Genomic DNA, 20,411 nt, shown 5'->3' with positions numbered 1-20,411 from the left:
TGGCATTTTAAATTGCTCTGATTTTGGCAGAATCTTCCCCTGGACACCAGGACCATCTCTGCATTCATCCCCAGTCTTTGACTGAGACAACTCCTGGAGATCAGCTTCCAGGTCAGCTACTAAAAAATACCAAGGATGTCGACTGGAGCAGCCAAACAAGAATGATAAATAAGGAAATGATAATATTCTTTTCCTCAGTGTCATGCAATAAAGCCTGTAGGATACTGTGGTAATAAATGTGATGCAAAGAGGCCCCACCTTTGTTTTCCTCTATTATGACACCTTATCTTAACTAACAATCTGAGGATAAATCACACCACACCTACATTTCCCATACTTACCGTTGTGTATTACAAACACTCAGCTACCTAGGAAACCTGAAGTATCTCAGCTACCTAGGAAATCTGAAGACTGCCCCGCAGAGAGCATTTTAATCATACCTTAAATATAAAGTTCTGAATGATTAGATCAATGTATTGGTCTGTCTATGACAAATCTTATAGTCCTGACCCTAATTCCCTGTTCAGGTACCCTGAAAATGTTGGAGTTAAACTTAATTAATGTTTAGGTCCAAAGGCCCTATATGTCAGTAAGAAAAAGTACCCAAAACGACAGCAAAATCACTGTCTTCCAATGAGAGTATGGAAACTGAAGTGCAAAGAAATTAATGGGCATTGTTGACAGTCATATTCTGGAAACCCCTTAACAGTGAATTGCATCACATTTAAAAGAACTAGAGATGCGAGAGGAAACACGTTCAAAAGCTAGCAGAAGGCAAGAAATAACTAAGATCAGAGCAGAACTGAAGGAGATAGAGACAGAAAAAAAACCTTCAAAAAATCAATGAATCCAGGAGCTGGTTTTTTGAAAAGATCAACAAAATTGACAGACCGTTAGCAAGACAAATAAAGAAGAAAAGAGAGAAGAATCAAATAGACACAATGAAAAATGATAAAGGGGATATCACCACCGACCCCACAGAAATACAAACTACCATCAGAGACTACTATGTGTAAACACCTCTACGCAAATAAACTAGAAAACATAGAAGAAATGGATAAATTCGTGACCACATACACTCTCCCAAGACTAAACCAGGAAGAAGTTGAATCCCTGAATAGACCAATAGCAGGCTCTGAAATTGAGGCAATAATTAATAGCCTACCAACCAAAAAAAGTCCAGGACCAGACGGATTCACAGCCGAATTCTACCAGAGGTACAAGGAGGAGTTGGTACCATTCCTTCTGAAACTATTCCAATCAATAGAAAAAGAGGGAATCCTCCCTAACTCATTTTAGGAGGCCAACATCATCCTGACACCAAAGCCTGGCAGAGACACACACAAAAAAGAGAATTTTAGACCAATATCCCTGATGAACATCGATGCGGAAATCCTCAATGAAATACTGGCAAACCGAATCCAGCAGCACATCAAAAAGCTTATCCACCACGATCAAGTGGGCTTCATCCCTGGGATGCAAGGCTGGTTCAACATATGCAAATCAATAAACGTAACCCAGCATATAAACAGAACCAAAGACAAAAATCACATGATTATCTCAATAGATGCAGAAAAGGCCTTTGATAAAATTCAACAGCCCTTCATGCTAAAAACTCTCAATAAATTCGGTATTGATGGAACGTATCTCAAAATAATAAGAGCTGTTTATAACAAACCCACAGCCAATATCATACTGAATGGGCAAAAACTGGAAGCATTCCCTTTGAAAACTGGCACAAGACTGGGATGCCCTCTCTCACCACTCCTATTCAACATAGTGTTGGAAGTTCTGGCCAGGGCAATCGGGCAGGAGGAAGAAATAAAGGATATTCAATTAGGAAAAGAGGAAGTCAAATTGTCCCTGTTTGCAGATAACGTGATTGTATATTTAGAACACCCCATCATCTCAGCTCCAAATCTCCTTAAGCTGATAAGCAACTTCGGTGAAGTCTCAGGATACAAAATCAATGTGCAAAAATCACAAGCATTCTTATACACCAATAACAAACAGAGAGCCAAATCAAGAGTGAACTCCCATTCACAATTGCTTCAAAGAGAATAAAATACCTAGGAATCCAACTTACAAGGGATGTGAAGGACCCCCTCAAGGAGAACTACAAACCACTGCTCAATGAAATAAAAGAGGACACAAACAAATGGAAGAACATTCCATGCTCATGGATAGGAAGAATCAATATCATGAAAATGGCCATACTGCCCAAGGTAATTTATAGACTCAATGCCATCCCCATCAAGCTACCAATGACTTTCTTCACAGAATTGGAAAAAAACTGCTTTAAAGTTCATATGGAACCAAAAAAGAGCCCGCATTGCCAAGACAGTCCTAAGCCAAAAGAACAAAGCTGGAGGCATCACGCTACCTGACTTCAAACTATACTACAAGGCTACAGTAACCAAAACACCATCGTACTGGCACCAAAACAGAGATCTAGACCAATGGAACAGAACAGAGCCCTCAGAAATAATACCACACATCTACAACCATCTGATCTTTGACAAAACTGACAAAAACAAGAAATGGGGAAAGGATTCCCTGTTTAATAAATGGTGCTGGGAAAACTGGCTAGCCTTATAAAGGAAGCCAAAACTGGATCCCTTCCTTACACCCTATACGAAAATTAATTCAAGATGGATTAGAGACTTAAATTTAGACCTCACACCATGAAAACCCTAGAAGAAAACCTAGGCAATACCATTCAGGACATAGGCATGGGCAAGGGCTTCATGTCTAAAACACCAAAAGCAATGGCAACAAAAGCCAAAATTGGTAAATGGGATCTAATTAAACTAAAGAGCTTCTGCACAGCAGAAGAAACTACCATCAGAGTGAACAGGCAACCTACAAAATGGGAGAAAATTTTTGCAATCTACTCATCTGACAAAGGGCTAATATCCAGAACCTACAAAGAACTCAAACAAATTTACAAGAAAAAAACAAACAACCCCATCAAAAAGTCGGCAAAGGATATGAACAGACACTTCTCAAAAGAAGACATTTATGCAGCCAACAGACACATGAAAAAATGCTCATCATCACTGGCCATCAGAGAAATGCAAATCAAAACCACAATGAGATACCATCTCACACCAGTTAGAATGGCGATCATTAAAAAAAGTCAGGAAACAACAGATGCTGGAGAGGATGTGGAGAAACAGGAACACTTTTACACTGTTGGTGGGACTGGAAACTAGTTCAACCATTGTGGAAGACAGTGTGGCGATTCCTCAAGGATCTAGAACTAGAAATACCATTTGACCCAGCCATCCCATTACTGGGTATATACCCAAAGGATTATAAATCATGCTGCTGTAAGGACACATACACACGTATGTTTATTGCAGCACTATTCACAATAGCAAAGACTTGGAACCAACCCAAATGTCCATCAATGATAGACTGGATTAAGAAAATGTAGCACATATACACCATGGAATACTATGCAGCCATAAAAAAGGATGAGTTCATGTCCTTTGTAGGGACAAGGATGCAGCTGGAAACCATCATTCTCAGCAAACTATCGCAAAAAAACAGAAAACCAAGCACCGCATGTTCTCACTCATAGGTGGAAACTGAGCGATGAGAACACATGGACACAGGAAGGGGAATATCACACACCGGGGCCTGTCGTGGGGTCGGGGGGAGGGGGGAGGGATAGCATTAGGAGATATACCTAATGTAAATGACGAGTTAATGGGTGCAGCACACCAACATGGCACATGTATACGTATGTAACAAACCTGCATGTTGTGCACACGTGCCCTAGAACTTAAACTATAATAATTAAAAAAAAAAAAAAAAAAGAAAGAAAGAAAGAATGAAAAGAAACAGTGAATTGCTAAAATAATCCATGGCCCAAATTCTGTCTATCTTTAGTTTGAAAATGCTATCTATTCGTTGAGGAAACAGTTTCTGTTTCATGATAATCTTATCGTACTTGGAGTTTTCTAATTATAAAAATATTAAAACAACTTTTAAAAGCCCCTTCAAAGTCCTAATAATGTATTCCAGTATCCTGAATTATCCACCTTTTACCAAACATACTGTCAAGAATACACATCAAAGGAAACAGTGGCTGTCATTTATTGGCCTCTTTTCTGGAGACACTATCCTGCTTCACTGAACTGCATTTCGTCCTGAGCCAATACTGAAGTACCTTACAGTACAGACATATTTGAGTATTAAGCATTTTTAAGCAAAATCATTCACATTTTCTAACATGGATGGTGGGAAGAATGCAAACCTTGGAACAAAATATGAATTCCTTCTCCATGAGTCAAGTGTTCTTGGTAAGTCTCAATCTCTGAGCCTCATTTTTCTGTTTGTTTGTTGGTTTGTTTATTTATTTATTGACACAGAGTTTCCTTCTTTTTGCCCAGGCTGGAGTGCAATGGTGCGGTCCCGGCTCACTGCAACCTCCACCTCCCGGGTTCAAGCAGTTCCTCTGCCTCAGCCTCCCGAGTAGCTGGGATTACAGGCATGTGCCACCACGCCCGGCTAATTTTTGTATTTTCAGTAGAGACGGGGTTTCGCCGTGTTGGCCAGGCTCGTCTCGAACTCCTGAGCTCAGGTGATCCACCTGCCTTGGCCTCCCAAAGTGCTGGGATTACAGAGGTGAGCCACCATGCCTTGTGCAGCGAGGGGCATGCACACTGAGTCAGGCACGTATAGGGCCGGCCAGGGTTTTCCTGCTATCCCCACACCCTTGTCCCAGGTTGTTTTTAGTAGGAAGAAAGGGACGTGAGAGATTTTTAAAATTTTTTTTTGTCTCTTGCCCAACCATTCTCATGCATCCAGAAACACTGAGAACAGAGAGTCCCATGTCACCCTCAGTGGAGGGTCTGCCTCAGAAAGACCTTTGTGACAGAAATAGAGAATTTTATGTCTATATTTACACAAGCTGTTTTCTCAGGGTGTTTTTCTGTTGTCCAGGGTGGAGGGCAGTGGCATGACGATGCCTCACTGCAGCCTCCATCTCTTGGGCTCAAGCAATCCTCCTCACACTGCAACCTCCCCTGTGGCTGGGACTACAGGTGGCCACCACCACGCCTGCCTAATGTATTTAATTATTATAATTTTTTTTTTAGATGTGGGGCGTCACTGTGTTGCTCAGGCTGCTTTCAAACACATGGCCTCAAGTGATCCTTGCATGTCTGCCAGTTTTTATACATGCTTTTTATACATGCTATAGACTCAATCAATTCACACCTGTGCGTTTTCTTTAAGGTTGTGTTATTGCACATTTATACCTCTCGAGTGGTAGCTGATTTCCCTGAATACCTGTCAGGTAATCACTGGCTCGCCAATCAGTGTGGTTTTAACATTGGCTCACAGTGGCTTGGAAAGCCCTCATGGGAAGTATTTCTTGAGGAAAAGTGGAGAGTTTGCAGGAATAGTTTTGAAAAACAGAGACAACCGATGTCTTCCTTCCCTCCCTTGCCTCTCCTCATGTGCCAGGTTTTCTGTTTTCTCCACTATTACAGAATCACCATGTAGTATTCTGTGATGAAAACTTTTATCTCTTTAATCATCCCATTTCGTCCTCCAGACCTTTTTTTTCTGGAAGGGTTGTAAGCAGAAGGGACAAAACATCTTCAGAAAATCACATTATGATATAAACTTAGTGAAAAGATTCATCATATTTAAGAAATGGACAGGATGAAATCCTGAATTCGTAAACATTAAAAAAATCGGTTTACATAACATCCGTCCCTTTTGTCTCTATCCTTTATCCAGTGAGAAGTGTAGAAAAGACGAATTCCTTGCTTGCGGCAACTGCATTAAGTTGTCAAACTGCTGGACCCTTTCTGTCAATATCACACATCCAGATGTAATAGCCACAAGACACAAAAACATTTTACAACTGTACCTTTTTTTTTTTTTTAAATCTCATTGTAATTTGCATCAAACCCCTAGCACTGAACTCAACATTCACAGAGTTAAGAGTACCATGGCCGAGAGAGATCCTGCCTCAAATGTTGGGAGGAGGCTGCAGCAGTGGCAGTCCAGCTGAAGACAAGGCTGGAATGTGTCTTCACACACCCCACTCCCTTTTTGAGACAGGATTTCTCTCTGTCGTCCAGGCTGGAATACCCTGGAGGACTTAGAGCGCACCACAAACTAGGACTCCTAGGCTCAAGCAATCCTCCTGTGTTGCTTTCCTGAGTAGATGGGACTACAGACACGTGCCATGGTGCCCAGCTAGTTTTAAAAATTGTGTAGAGCAGGGGTCTCACTATGTTGCCCAGGCTGGTCTTGAACTCCTGGCTTCAAATGATTCTCCTCCCTCAGCCTCTCAAAATACTGGGATTACAGGTGTGAGCCTCTGCATGTGGCCTTTTTTCTCTCTCACTTTTTTTCCTTTATCTAAGGCTTAAGGTTTATCTAAGGCTTTGCTTTAACCCAGGAAACTGATTTTTTTTTTTCCCTCCCACTTAGAGGAAAGAGCACTTCAAACGTTCAGGATTTTTGGCCTACTGAAAGTTCACTGGCAACAATTGTGTCCTGTCTCTACCTGCCTGCAGGAGAAAACAAAACTTAAAGTCAGCACCAGGCTGCACTTTTCCTCCATACATTATCCTGCACAGAACAGTGGTTGAGGGATCCAGTGAGCCAGTTCTCTTCCAGTTGGAGAGATTATTGTTAAATGCTGTGAGGACATGTATTTTTCATAATAGACAAGAGCTCAGCTGTTGCTTCATACTATGGGGAAATGCATAGTCTCCCAGGAGCGACAGCTTCATCATCTCTACCCCTTCACTCTTCCTTTACTCAAAGAAAGTTTCACCGTATTGTAGTGAGTCGGGGTCCTGCTGGTGAATCACACAGTTGCTGACACTGTGTCAGGAACCCCCAAAGCCACCCTCACCTTCAGTGATTCATGGACATTCTCTGCTGCCCTCCTGCATACAATACTCCTAACTGAAGCCAGCCGCCTCACCTCAGGTCAGTATACCATGCCTCCCACCTTGTCACGGGCTTTGCTCCTACAGTGATCACTCCTCTCTCCTGAACCATCAACTGCTCCCTCTACATTGGATCATTCCCCAAGCTACGGGAAAACTCACCCTCTAACCCCATGTCCTTCTGTAGCTACGAACACATTAAACTCTTGCCCTGCAAAGGAAAACTGCATGAACTTATGCAACACACTTCATTGGAGTCCATTTTCAAAATTATCTACAAAGGAAAATGAATTAGAATATCCAAAACAATTCTGAAGTAGAACTTTGGGGAATTCACCTTACATGATATCAAGATTCACATTAATTCTATTTTGTTTATTGATTGATTATGTTGTCAGTGCATTGGAAGAAGGTGGCTTCCCCTTTTTTTAGCCTAGGGATTGCTCCAATATGGAGGGAGCCATTGATGGTTCAGGAGAGAGGAGCGATCACTGCAGGAGCGATGCCCCTGAGAATATGGTAGACATGCAATCCTCAGCTACGGTGAGGGTGCTGCATTGAGTCAGGAGAATTGCAAGAAGTTGTTGATTATGATTTTTAATCATCCAGCCCCATATGGCAATTGTGTTACTTCTCCAGTATTCAAGACAGTGTGGTATTGGGGGAAAATCTACGGATCAAAATAGAGCCAGCAATAGACTCACAAACCTAATAAGTTGATTTTCAGATAAGTGGCAAAGGCAATGGAGAAAGATTTTCTTTTTAAAACATTGTGTTGTTTTCTCCTGTCTCATGGCCGCTACATTAATTGTTTCTTATTCCTCAGGTTCCTTCCCTGTGTTTCTCCCTTGCACTTCAACTGCTCTTCTGTCTGTCTGTCTGCCCCACCACAGTGCGATATTTTTCACAGCAAGTACCACGTGTCTTTGTGATATTTCAGATGTCCATCCCATCAGTGATAAACCGAATCAAGAAAATGTGGTACACATACACCGTGGAATATATGCAGCCATAAAAAGAATGAGATCATGTCGTTGGCAGGGACATGGATGGTGGTGGCAGCCATTATCCTCAGCAAACTAATGCAGGAACAGAAAACCAAATACCGGATGTTCTCACTTATAAGTGGGAGCTAAATGATGAAAACACATGGACACGTGGGAGACGCATCACACACTGGGCCTACTGAAGTGCAGGGGTGGGAGGAGGGAGAGGGTCAGGAAGAGTAGCTCGTGGATGCTGGGCTTAATACCAGGGTGATGTGATGATGTGTGCAGTAAATCACCGTGGCACACATTTACCCATGTAAGAAGCCTGCACATCCTACACATGTACCCCTGAACTTAAAGTAAAGTTTGGGAATTAAAGATGTCAGTATTTCAGAATCCTTCTTTCCATGTGTTGGTCATTGTGTCATTTATCTAAGCGTTATGGTGACATAAAAGCTCAGGCATAACAACAATTAGTATGATCAGCAATTTTCCAGGATTATAGCTCAGTATGATCTAACATCAACTACTAATATTGAATTGCATTTGACTCCTTGAAGTACTTAAGGAAAATTGGTAAGAAAAAATATTCATGCTTGAAAATATTTTTAAAATTTGTGTAAATTGGATCAACACTGAATACCACAGATGTCGCTGTCACTGGACGCGAATGAAGTGCATAATAGGAACCATAAGACACAGTCAATGATAAAGGGGGAAATAAAAGGGAACCTATCAAAGCACCATCAGACGAGTGCAGAAGCACACACATGAACACACCCTGCAGCTGCAGAAAGACATGGTAGGAAGTAAAGCCCCACAACTCATCAGCCTTCCTTCTCACCAGCTCATGAGTTCACAAGTGAGTTTGCTGAGGGTCAAATGCCCACAGTAAAACTGAGCAATTTAAACATCACTGAGCGCCATTTCAAGCATTATGTAGAAAGCTACAGACAACAGTGAACTTATTCTGAGCACGTCTTAATCCATCATCTTCACAGATGGCTATAGAAATGGCCTGTAAACATTTTGTCTGATAACCGCTAAAGTAGTGACGTTCAAACTCTTTTATGACACTGTGTGAGAAATACACAGTTTACATATAGTCGACTAGGCAAGTAAATATATGTATGTGCATGGGGATGTGCAGTGTATTTGTATATTCTACATGCAGCGAACGCTATTTAGTAATTTATTTTATCTCTGTTCTTTAAAATGCCGTTTGTGGCTGACAACATTATTCTTATGATCCACCATGGATTAAAAACCAGTTTAGAAATGATTACAGCTTTTTCGGAGAACATCCCCAATGGTTGATAAATGTTGCTATAGAATATATGCAAATATACATGAGAACCCAATTTTGTCCACTTCCTTTGCAATTCAGTGTTTTTAGACAAAACTCCCATCTTCGATATGGGCCAAAAGGCTACTACAAAATATAGAGTTACTGATGAAATATGTGTTTCATCTGCAGATATCAGTGTCTGTTTTGCACAGGTGTAGTCTTACTTGGAGAGATGAGAACTCACAGGCAAAAGGGACAGACAGTACATGTGACTTCTTGTCCTCTTGATATCATGTGGAGGCTTTGCTTGGGCTGCAGCATAGGTGAACGCCATGCATTGCCTGCGTTCGCGGGGACCTCCCTGTGAATGCACAGGGACCTCCATTCCCCTACTGTGCTCCCATTTTATGAGGCCAGTGGGAGAGCTACACTGAACGTGGTAGGTAGCAAATAATTTCACCTCAACCACCAAGCAATCTGAGCTCAGGTGACAGTGTTTACTCTGGTACCCTGAGACTTGCCAGCTGCTCGGAATCTGTAGACTTTGTCCCACCCACCCACCATCCTGTGGAAATCTAAGTTTGGTCATAGATTCCCGTGCATGGAGGATGGGAAGCTCTGGTCATGTGGGAAATTGAGCCCCCTCTCAGGTAGACTGGTTGTGTTGGTCCCAGCTCTGTTTCCTCCCTTAACAGCTAGAGAGTTGCTGTAGGGTCACGTATCAGGCAACTCTTCTTGTCTCTACAATGTCTTTCATACTTTCCGCTGCTTCCTGTTTGTCACAAGGGCTCCTTCACAACTTTCCCAATCCCAATCCTAATATGATCCTTTGAACTCATCCAGCAGGTCCGGAGTTATGGCCCACAGGAATGGCAGCGGGAAGTTCAAATTTGGCAAGAAATTCAAGCCTGCTCTTTGAGGCTGGAGTGAGGCCACTCAGGAATCACTAAAGTCCAGGTCTGCATGTGATGGTTAATATTAAGTGTCAACTTGATTGGATCGAAGGATGCAAAGTATTGTTCCTGGGTGTGTCTGAGAGTGTGTTGTCAAAGGAGATTAACATTTGAGTCAGTGGACTGGGAGAGGTAGACCCACCCTCAGTCTGGGTGGGCACCATCTAATCAATTGCCAGTGCCACTAGAATAAATCAGGCAGTAGAACATGGAAAACTAGACTTGCTGAGTCTTCTGGCCTCCAACTATCTCCGGTGCTGCATGCCTCCTGCCCTCGAACAACAGACTCCAGGTTCTTCAGCTTTTGGACTCTTGAACTCACACCAGGATCTGCCAGGGGCTCTCGGGCCTTTGGCCACAGACTAAAGGCTGCAATGTTGGCTTCAATACTTTTGAGGTTTTGGAACTCGGACTGCCTTCCTTGCTCCTCAGCTTGCCGATGGCCTATTGTGGGACTTCACCTTGTCACCGTGTGAGTCAATACTCCTTAATAAACCCTACTTCATATATGCATCTATCCTATTAGTTCTGTCCTTCTACAGATCCCTAACTAGTACAACGTGAAACACTACCAACAGCCATAGTTGCTCACAAAAAGTCTGAGTCCAGAAATCACTATCTCCCATTCTTTGAGCACTTCCGAGTGCACTATATTAAAAACTGGACTTAGTAAGGAAAAAAAGAAAGTAAAATTTAATAATAATAGTGTCCATGCCAAGAAAGGATAAAAAATATAAAAGGTAAATTAAATAAGAGATCATGATTATAACTGCTCTCGTTTTTTAAAAAAAATATTTAAAACACCACGATTCCTACTCAAGTTGCTTTTGAGAGAGAGACAGAGAGAGATTGAGCCACCTTTCTTTTCCAACTCAAGGTATTGCCCTAAAAGAAGGCCAGCTGCATGATATATATAGGCGTCATTTCAGCAATATATCTTATTTATAAAAGGCTGCATTCTGGTCAGGGCCCCGTTCCTATCCTTCCCTTCCATATAATATTTCCCACATTAAACTGCCAAAGAATACATGAGTAATAAGAACAGGAATCATGCACACAGCTTACTGTCTACATTAACGAGAGCTTATACCCCACTGGCTTCATCAACATAACTTTACTAATACAGCAATCTGTTGCCTAGGAAAATAAAAGATGCAAAGAACTTTACTGTTCATTTCAGCAACTGCCTGAAAGATTCATCAACTCTTCAGTCAAAAGTGTCAAATGACATTTTTCAATCCCAAAACTCCTTGAACCGTTGCCTAAACATTTTTGTCTTCTTGGCTCCACCAATCCTACATCATTATGATTCCTACCTAACTCTAACCAAACAATCCCCCACTTTAAAAGACCCACTTTACACTAGATTTCAAAATCAGAATAAATATACTGAAATCCCTTCGACGTCTGACACACTAGTGCCTCTGTCGAGGTAGTGCTCTCCCTTACAGCACTATGCAAATAATGTCAGCCCTGTCTTATGAACAGGCTATTTAGTTGATATTTGGAGAGTACAGTATATGATCCAGTTAGTCACCACTGCTTTGCATCATGTCACAGGAGACTGCGCCTAGATCCTGTCATCAATATGTACATATATTTCTGAATCAAAATACACGATCTGAATGGCCTACAGGTATATTCAGGCAAATCAGTCACTAGCCCAGAGATTTAAATGTGCAATAACACACCCCCCCCCAAAAAAAAACCAAAATTAAGCGTGTGTGAATATATTTAGTCTGCAGAAGAGTTTATTCCATTCCATTCATTAGAAGCATGGCAGAAAACCGAGAACCAGAGGTAAAAAGGGATTAATCAAAGCATGTGTAAAAATTGGTCAAGGTGGGATGATCGCTTGAGCCCAAAACTTCAAGACCAGCGTGGCATCAGACTGAGACAATGTTCTAAAAAATAAATTAATTGCTCAGGTGTGGTGTTCGCACCTGTAGTACCATCCATTTGAGAGGCTTCAGTATGAGGATTATTTGAGCCCAAGAGATCCAGACTCCAGATTCAGTGAGGTATTGTCATCTCACTGCCCTCCAGCCTGGGAAAGAAAGCCACACCCTGTCTGAGAAAAAAAAAAAAAAAGCATTGATAAATAAAGATATAAAAATAGTTTCTTTCTTTCACAACAGGCTTTTCTGAGACACATCCTCCATTAAGGGTGACATAGGACTGTGTGTTCCCAACGTTTCTCAATGCATGAGATGGTTTGATCAAAGAAAAACAAATGCTCTCTTAAGTGCCTTTCTTTCCACTACAAACACCCTGTGGATGCGGGTATGAGAACAGCAGGAAAACCGTGGTCGACCCTGCAAGTGGCAGACTCAGTGGGCATGCCCCTTGCTAAGCAAGTTCCTGCTGCCCATGTGACTTGCTGTCTGTCTTCTATCCCTGCAGAGCTGTGGAAGGAAACGTCATGACTTCTTTCTTGCCAACTATGACACAGCTGGTAGGTCAGCAGAGCAGTCCTCCCAGAAGTTGAAGTGTCAGTGAGTGGGAGGGAAAGCAGAAGGGCTTCCCGTAGGTTGGACCACTCGGTCCATGGCCTCATATAGATCCTCATCCTTCTACTAAAAGGCAGCGACATCACCATGGCCTTGCTGTTGTGGGGTCCTGGGCAGGGGAGGAAGTAAGGGCATAGTGGGGAGGAGGGTCAGATGAACAGGGAATGAGTTGAAGGGTGACATTATTTGCAGTATTTCAGTCTCAGAGGCATAAAAAATACCACACAGAGAGGATGGATTCCAAAGTCCTTAGTGGGGACCTTGGAAGGAGCAGAGGACAGGGCATGGGGAGACAAGGAAGCACAGTGCGGCTCTTAAAGCAAGAGGGGACCTCACTGCGCATGCTCCTTTGGTGCCTCCTTAGTGCGCATATTCATTGGGCGTCTTCCCATTGGCCCTTCGCGTATGGTGAACGCCGGGGAGCTGTGATCCTGCAGCTCGGGTCCCTGAGGTCTGGATTCTTTCTCCCCTGCTGAGACGCAGCCAGTAGGTCCACAGGTCGCTCCAGCTGGGAGTTGAAGCGTGAGTGAGAGTGCGGAGGAGCCAGCGGGCTTCCAGAGGGTCGGGGCGCATGATTGGTGACTCCGAGTGAGAAGGGGCTTGATGTCGTCGTCCTTCTCGTGCGGCCCCGCAGCTATGGGCCTTCTTGTCTTGTCGGGGTCAGAACGAAGGAAGAAGCAGGGCCTCGGAATGGGACGGGGGTTAGGTGAAGCTGGGGCGATGCTGGGGTGCTGTTGGTGGTATTCCAGTCCCAGAAACGCCTGAAACTTCCAACAGAGGACAAATTCCAGACTCCTCAAGGGGCATCAGGCCTGGAATGTCGTGGGCGGTAAGGAAGGGGCCTGGAAATTGGGAACACTCCGGACTGGTGACCGCCACCCCGAGGTTTGTATAATGAACCGCAGAGGTGCCCGCCCGGTGAGGACTGCCCAGTGCTATGTGGCAACTTCTCAGCTCCATCTTGGAAGTTCGAATGGGTGGGAGGGGCTATGCATTCCAACAAAACTCGATGTTGGGGGGAAATGGCCCTAGCAAAGGGTGTGTGACAAAAGCCATGGGCACTTTAATTTTAATTCTCAAGCTGTATTTTCCTAAATGTCTCGCGATGGAGAGTCCAATTGTGAAACCAAACCTCATTGGAAATACCGTGCGTCTCTTGCCATAAGCCCTAAGGCATTGCTCAGCTAGCTTGACGAACATAAGTGGCTGTGCAAGTATTCGATTCAGAAGGCATACGCACTTATACATGCCCTCTGACTTACCTTTCAATGTCTTACCAAATTTTTAAAAATTGCAAGTTAGCATTTGGCCATGGAAGTGCTCAAATGTAGTATCCACTCACATGCATTTTTCCAGTCACGGTATTCTGGGTTTTGGTTTGGTTTGGTTTGGTTTGGTTTTTTTGAGATGGAGTTTTGCTCTTGTTGCCCAGGCTGGAGTGCAATGGCGCGATCTCGGCTGGCTGCAGCATTCGCCCCCGGGTTCAAGCGGTTCTCCTGCCTCAACCTCCCGACTAGCTGGGATTAAGGCACTCACCACCACACCCGGCTAAGTTTTTGTATTTTTAGTAGAGACGGGGTTTCACCATTTTGGCCAAGCTGGCCTCGAACTCCTGACCTCAGGTGATCCATCCTCCTCAGCCTCCGCAAAGTGCACACTGTTCTGTTTGCAGACTGAAATATGAGTTGGCGAGGAAGAAGATATAGACCAAGACGATGTTTACGACTTGCTCAGCTGGTTGGGCCTATGCCTGTGAGTAACTTAACGTTCGATTTTTTCCAATAGCAGAAGTTTTTTTGTGTGGTAGTTATTGTTGAACTAGTATAGATACACTGATAAAGGTCTCCCATGTTGATAAAAAATGATCATGGCATCTCATGAAGGAAAGAGTAACCCAAGAGGACTACACACTGTTTTTGCCTGGGTGTGTGAATTTGTGTTCCTCGATTTGACTGGTGATTTCCTCCTCATGCTTATTCATAGCACCACCCATTCAACCCCACATGAATTAAAATGGCTTCCAACGCCATTGAGGGTAACGGTCTCAGAGTAACCTCTCTATGGGAAGAGTAACTTAATGAAGAATAAGTGTGTGGAGGCCGGGCGCGGTGGCTCACGCCTGTAATCCCAGCACTTTGGGAGGCCGAGGCGGGCAGATCACAAGGTCAGGAGATCGAGACCACGGTGAAACCCCGTCTCTACTAAAAATACAAAAAAAAAAATTAGCCGGGCGCGGTTGTGGGCGCCTGTAGTCCCAGCTACTCGGGAGGCTGAGGCAGGAGAATGGCGTGAACCCGGGAGGCGGAGCTTGCAGTGAGCCGAGATCGCGCCACTGCACTCTAGCCTGGGCTGGGCGACAGAGCGAGACTCCGTCTCAAAAAAAAAAAAAAAAAAAAAAAAAGAATAAGTGTGTGGAATAGTTTTGGGATAGTGTTGGAGCATGTCTTTAAACATGCATATGATCAGAAGTATCTGTGTAATCTGTATATTCATGTTATTGACATGCATTGATAAGAAGAATTTTTTATCTGCACATGCACACACCATGTCCCCGCCCTTGTCCCAGGAGCCCAGTGTGCCAGAGCCTCAACAAGAAGGACCACCAACTGAAAGTCAGGATCATACACCTGGTCAGAAGAGAGAAGAAGATCAGGGTGCAGCTGAGATTCAAGGTGCTGGGAAGGGAAAGAAAGAATGTCTATGGGGGGAGGAGGCCTGTGTGTGCATGACGCCTTATGCCATGACCAGTAACAGGACGAAAGAAAACAACAGGAAAGGATCTCAAACATTTGCTGAGAGTTTTGCAAGAGGCTGGAAATGTGATGGGTATAGTTTGCAGCTTCCTGCAGTCCCTGGATATGATGAATCTTCTCTTTTTCTTTGAGATGCATTTTGTAGGCTTGAAAATATAGTCGTTCCTAAATCAGATGAAACCATTTAATTGGTTGTATAAAAATGTACATTATTTCACCAGTTTAACTTGATATTCTTAGGACGTTGCAGTGAGATCTTCTCAGCCATGGTGTTCACAGTGTTGTAAGCACCCTTTGATAGCATGTGGAGTGCCAAGTCACCCTACCATATAACACCCCAAATAAAGCCCATTTGCAAAGGAATCTTAGCCTCATTCTATAAATAAGAAAACGGAGGCCGGGCGTGGTGCCTCACCCCTGTTATCCCTGCACTTTGGGAGGCCGAGGTGGGCGGATCACTTGAGGTCAGGAGTTCGAGACCACCGTGGCCAATATGGTGAAATCCTGTCTCTACTAAAAATATACGAACTCGTTGGGCGTGGTAGCACACACCTGTAATCTCAGCTACTAAGTAGGCTGAGGCAGGAGAATTTCTTGAGCCCGTGCGGCAGAGGTTGCAGTGAGCCGAGATCACACCACTGCACTCCAGCCTTGGTGACACAGCGAGACTCCGTCTCAAAACATAAAAATAAATAAATAAGAAAACTGAGGCTCAGAGATAGAGACTTACCAAGAAAACTTGACGCATGGAGAAGGAATTCTTATTTTGTTCCAAGGTATGCATTCTTCCTACCATCTATTTTAGAAAATGTGAATGATATTTTGCTCAAAAATGCTTAATACTCAAATGTGTCTGTACTATAAGGTACGTCGATATTGGCTCAGGACAAAACGCAGTTCAGTGAAGCAGGATAGCAACTCCAGAAAAGAGGTCAATGAATGACAGCCACTGTTTCCTTTGATGTATATTTTTGACAGTATGTTTGGTAAAAGGTGGATAACTCAGGATGTTGGCGTACAGGTAACTTTATTAGTAGGATATGGAGGGGGCTTTGAAAAGTTGTTTCAATATTTTTATAATTAGAAAGCTCCAAGTACGATAAGATTATCATGAAACAGAAATTGTTTTCTCAACGGATAGCATCTTCAAACTAATCAGAGACAGAATTTGGGCCATGGATTATTTTAGCAATTCCCTGTTAAGGGGTTTCCAGAATATGACTGTCAACAATGCTCATTAATTTCTTTGCACTTCAGTTCCCGTACTCCCACTGGAAGACAGTGGTTTTGCTGTTATATTTCGTACTTTTTTTCTTAATGACATTCATGTATGGAAAGTCACATATAGGGGCCTTTGGATCTAAGAATTACTTTAATAAAGTTTAACCCCAACATTTTCAAGATACCTCAACAGGGGATGAGTGTCAGGACCATAAGATTTGTCATAGGCTCACCGATGCATTGATCTAATCCTTCAGAAAATTACATTGAAGTTACGATTAAAATGCTATCCGTGAGGCTGTCCTGTTTTCCTAGGTAGCTGTGTGTGTGTTTATAATACACAATGGTAAAGTATGGGCAAGGTAGGTGTGCTGAGACTTATCCTCAGATTGTCATTTAAGATAAGGTATCATAATACAGGAAAACAAACGTGGGACATCTTTGCTTCACATTTATTACCACAGTAGCTTATAGGCTTTTATTGCATAACACCGAGGAAAAGAAAAGGATCAGTTCCTTATTTATCACTCCTGTTTGGCTGCTCCAGTCGACATCCTTTTGGTATTTTTCAGTGCCCGACCTGGAAGTTGATCTCCAGAAGCTGTCTCAGTCAAAGACTGGGGATGAATGCGGAGATGGTTCTGATGTCCAGGGGAAGATTCTGCCAAAATCAGAGCAATTTAAAATGCCAGAAGGAGGTATGTTACCCATTAAGATTCAAAATTATGTGCTGTCTGTATTCCATAATATTATACTTTTGATAATAAAAGGAGAGAATCTTACTGCCCCTTTAAAAATAGAGTTCAAATGCAGACTTTCTTTGGAAGGTAATTCAGACCCTAGAAGCCTGACTGCAAAACTGAAAACACTATCAGATACAGACACAAATTGGGTCAAAGCCATATTGAATCATCAAATAGCAAAGCATTTTCTTACTTCTGAGTATAACCAACAGCTAACAATTTTCAGATTATTTTGTGATTTCTGCTTTTCACAAAAACATAATGCACTTGTAATACCACTTTGTATGAAATATGCTGATCCCTGAAGGAGATTCTCGTACCAGCTCTTAACATAATTTGTGAGCTTCTGGACAAATCACATAAATCCTACACCCATTTTTGCTTTTATTGAAAGTAGTGAATGCACATCAGATAGATTAAAATCCACTTCAGTGCTGATTTCTACATGCTCTGGTTCTGTTGGAGAGAATGCAAAGATACTCGGATTTTCATGATTTGTTTATCATAACGATCAGCTTCAGTCCAATTGTAATATCTGAGTTGAGATTTCATTGCTTCTAAGAAAACAAGCGGGCACTCTGCTTGATGTTTGTTTTTCCGTAAGGAGACCTTCATGAGTGTTCTTGAATTTTGTCAAATCCTGAATTCTCTCAGACTCTTAAACAATGATTGTTTTATTTTTATTTTTATTTTTGCTTTTGTTTTGTTTTGTTTTGTTTTGTTTCGGATGAGGTCTCGCTCGGCCGCCCCAGGATGGAGTGCAGTGGTCCGATCTTGGTTCCCTGTGACCCCCGCCTCCCGGGTTTAAGCGATTCTCATGCCTCAGCCTCACGTGTATTTGGGATTACAGGTGCATGCCACCATGCCCAACTAATTTTTGTATTTTTAGTAGAAACAGGGGCTCACCATGTTGGCCAATCTGGGCTCGAACTCCTGACCTCAAGTGATCCACCTGCCTCGGCCTCCCAAAATGCTGGGATTACAGGTGTGAACCACCTCCCTCGCTGGACCCAATGATTTGTGTTTTAAAGTCTTCCCACAGTGCAGCCTTGAATGACTGAATAATAGAATGGAAAGAGACAGTCAAGGTTTTGTGGCCCATGAAGTAGGGAGCCTGCATGTAGGTCAGTGATGCTCAAAGTGGTTGAAAGATGCCTGTGCTAAGCATGCTCCCTGCCCTCCTGTCAATCTTCATGAGCTACTGTGTGTAATTAGATTGAAGACACATACGGTAACCTCTAACCATATCAGAGGTTATATATTACAGGTTTCTGCCTTGAGTCATCAGATGATATGATTTAAAGTTCAAAGACTATAACGTACTAAGTCCTGAGTAGTCCACATAAGTATCTTTTACACGTTTTTCAAATTGCTGACTTAATTAGAAGAACTTCTGAATTTAAAGGATGCACTGCATTTTTAGGGGAGAAATTATCTAAATGATTTACTCCACACTGGTGAACCACTCCATTAGACTATTTACATTAATAGATAGTGTGTAGACGATTTCCAGGAGCCTACTGAACAAGCCTCAGTTGTATTCTTAGGACAGTCATACCGTTAAATGCATATCTTATTAAAATAGATAACAAATTACATGATACAAGAAAATAATACTGAGACATAAAAAATAATAAAAGAGTCACAGAATAAACTTAAGGGAAAGGGAAACAGGCAGTACATGAAAGGTATGAATCATTAACAAAGGGAAAACTAATCGAAAAGTAATACATTTAATAGATCGTTCTTTTGAGAAATAGCTAGGAAGACAGCATCCAGCAGATGAAACAATCTTGAAGAAAATGGAAAAAGCACAACACGGAATATGAACAAGACCCAGATATTGAATGTAGGGCATAATTGAAAGTGAATACATTCTTAAACACAATATTTTCAGAGTATGGATGAAATGGTTGACACACTAGGGATGCCTACATTATTTAATATATCCCTGCAATAACTAAATATCTGAACACCACAAAGACTGTGCATGAACTTGTGAAATTTGCTAGTCGTCCCTCAAAAACAGTTACTTTTAGAAGCAAATATTTAGCTTTTCCAGATGTCTTACTCTCTGTTTTCATTTCCCTCTCCATTTTTTTTTTCCCCACACTGGTTATGATGTATAACTCTTTCACATTTTAATATCAATCATGATCCTGATACGTTAAAACTTATATGACCATTTAATTAATTATACAAATGGGAATACTTTCCAGTGGAAAAAGTGTCATTATTCATATTGACATGAGGACTATAGGTGAAAACTGGATGCAAATGGTTAGTGTATGTTAAAAAAGAACAAAGAAGGGTAAACTAGCTCAAAGCAATATCATAGCACTTCTTCACAATAGAGAAAAAACAAATGCAATACTGGCCTTTCTATTCATTTCACTTATGTATTTCCTAATGTGACATTAACAGTTTCCTCAAAAGATAGCTTTCAGACTGTCTGCAGGAACCTATTGGACATTCAGACCATACTGTCAAGCCAAAACATTAAATTATGCATTTTTTCTGGAGGAATTTTTTCAGAAATTCCTTCTGTTTCTTAGGTTTTTTTGTGTTCTGGTTGTATTTTCAGTAAAACTCTACACATTGTTTGTCATCTACTTTAAGCCCCTTCTAATAGGTTCACTTGATTTAATGTGATCTGTCCTCAGACTGTCTTTTGGTTTCCTTCTAGCACAAAAAGCAGGGTGTGTTTTAAAAATGTTGCTAATGTGTATGTTTAGAAGTGTATCCTCACAGTCTCTACAGAGGTCTAGTTGAATCTTAGCCACAGGGAGACTCTTCGGATTCTGGTTTTAGTCCATTGTATAAAACTAAACCTTTGGTGTCCTTTGCATACCTTTAATTTCATCTGAATAGAGTTCTTCTGGTAATGTTCCCTCCTGTTATGTTTCTGTCGCAGGGGAAGGGAAACCACAGCTTTAAACAAAGACAACCGAAAGAATGCAAACTGGATTTATCCGAGATATTTGACTTTTAAAAATCTCAATAAAGTTTTCCAGTTTTCTCCAAAGAA

The 20,411-nt window shown here is 42.1% G+C and overlaps 2 protein-coding genes across 8 annotated transcripts in view; both read left to right on the top strand.

The window, feature by feature from the left end:
- LOC126946578 (X antigen family member 5) overlaps positions 1-20,402 on the top strand; it is a 48,427-nt gene extending 28,025 nt beyond the window's left edge. For 2 of the 7 annotated variants that reach the window (XM_050777108.1, XM_050777105.1), the window contains exons 2-6: positions 14,339-14,418; positions 15,233-15,338; positions 17,213-17,338; positions 18,282-18,368; positions 20,298-20,402. In XM_050777108.1, coding sequence (XP_050633065.1) covers positions 14,347-14,418; positions 15,233-15,338; positions 17,213-17,338; positions 18,282-18,368; positions 20,298-20,320 — 414 coding nt within the window. In that variant the 5' untranslated portion in view covers positions 14,339-14,346 and the 3' untranslated portion in view covers positions 20,321-20,402. Of the gene's footprint in view, positions 1-13,063; positions 13,189-14,338; positions 14,419-15,232; positions 15,339-17,212; positions 17,339-18,281; positions 18,369-20,297 lie in introns of those variants that run through there. The other 5 variants (XM_050777109.1, XM_050777106.1, XM_050777107.1 and 2 more) reach the window with 4 other exon arrangements.
- Positions 7,582-20,411, top strand: part of LOC126946501 (melanoma-associated antigen D4-like) — a 526,225-nt gene continuing 513,395 nt past the window's right edge. The window contains 1 exon segment of the mRNA XM_050776892.1: positions 7,582-7,591. The gene's annotated coding sequence lies outside the window, so the exon portion shown is untranslated.

The sequence above is a fragment of the Macaca thibetana genome, chromosome X, assembly GCF_024542745.1.
Source record: "Macaca thibetana thibetana isolate TM-01 chromosome X, ASM2454274v1, whole genome shotgun sequence".
Classification (NCBI taxonomy): Eukaryota; Metazoa; Chordata; class Mammalia; order Primates; family Cercopithecidae; genus Macaca; species Macaca thibetana.
The sequence above is the reverse complement of the archived record's forward strand: the minus strand, read 5'-3'. Positions and strand labels throughout refer to the sequence as shown.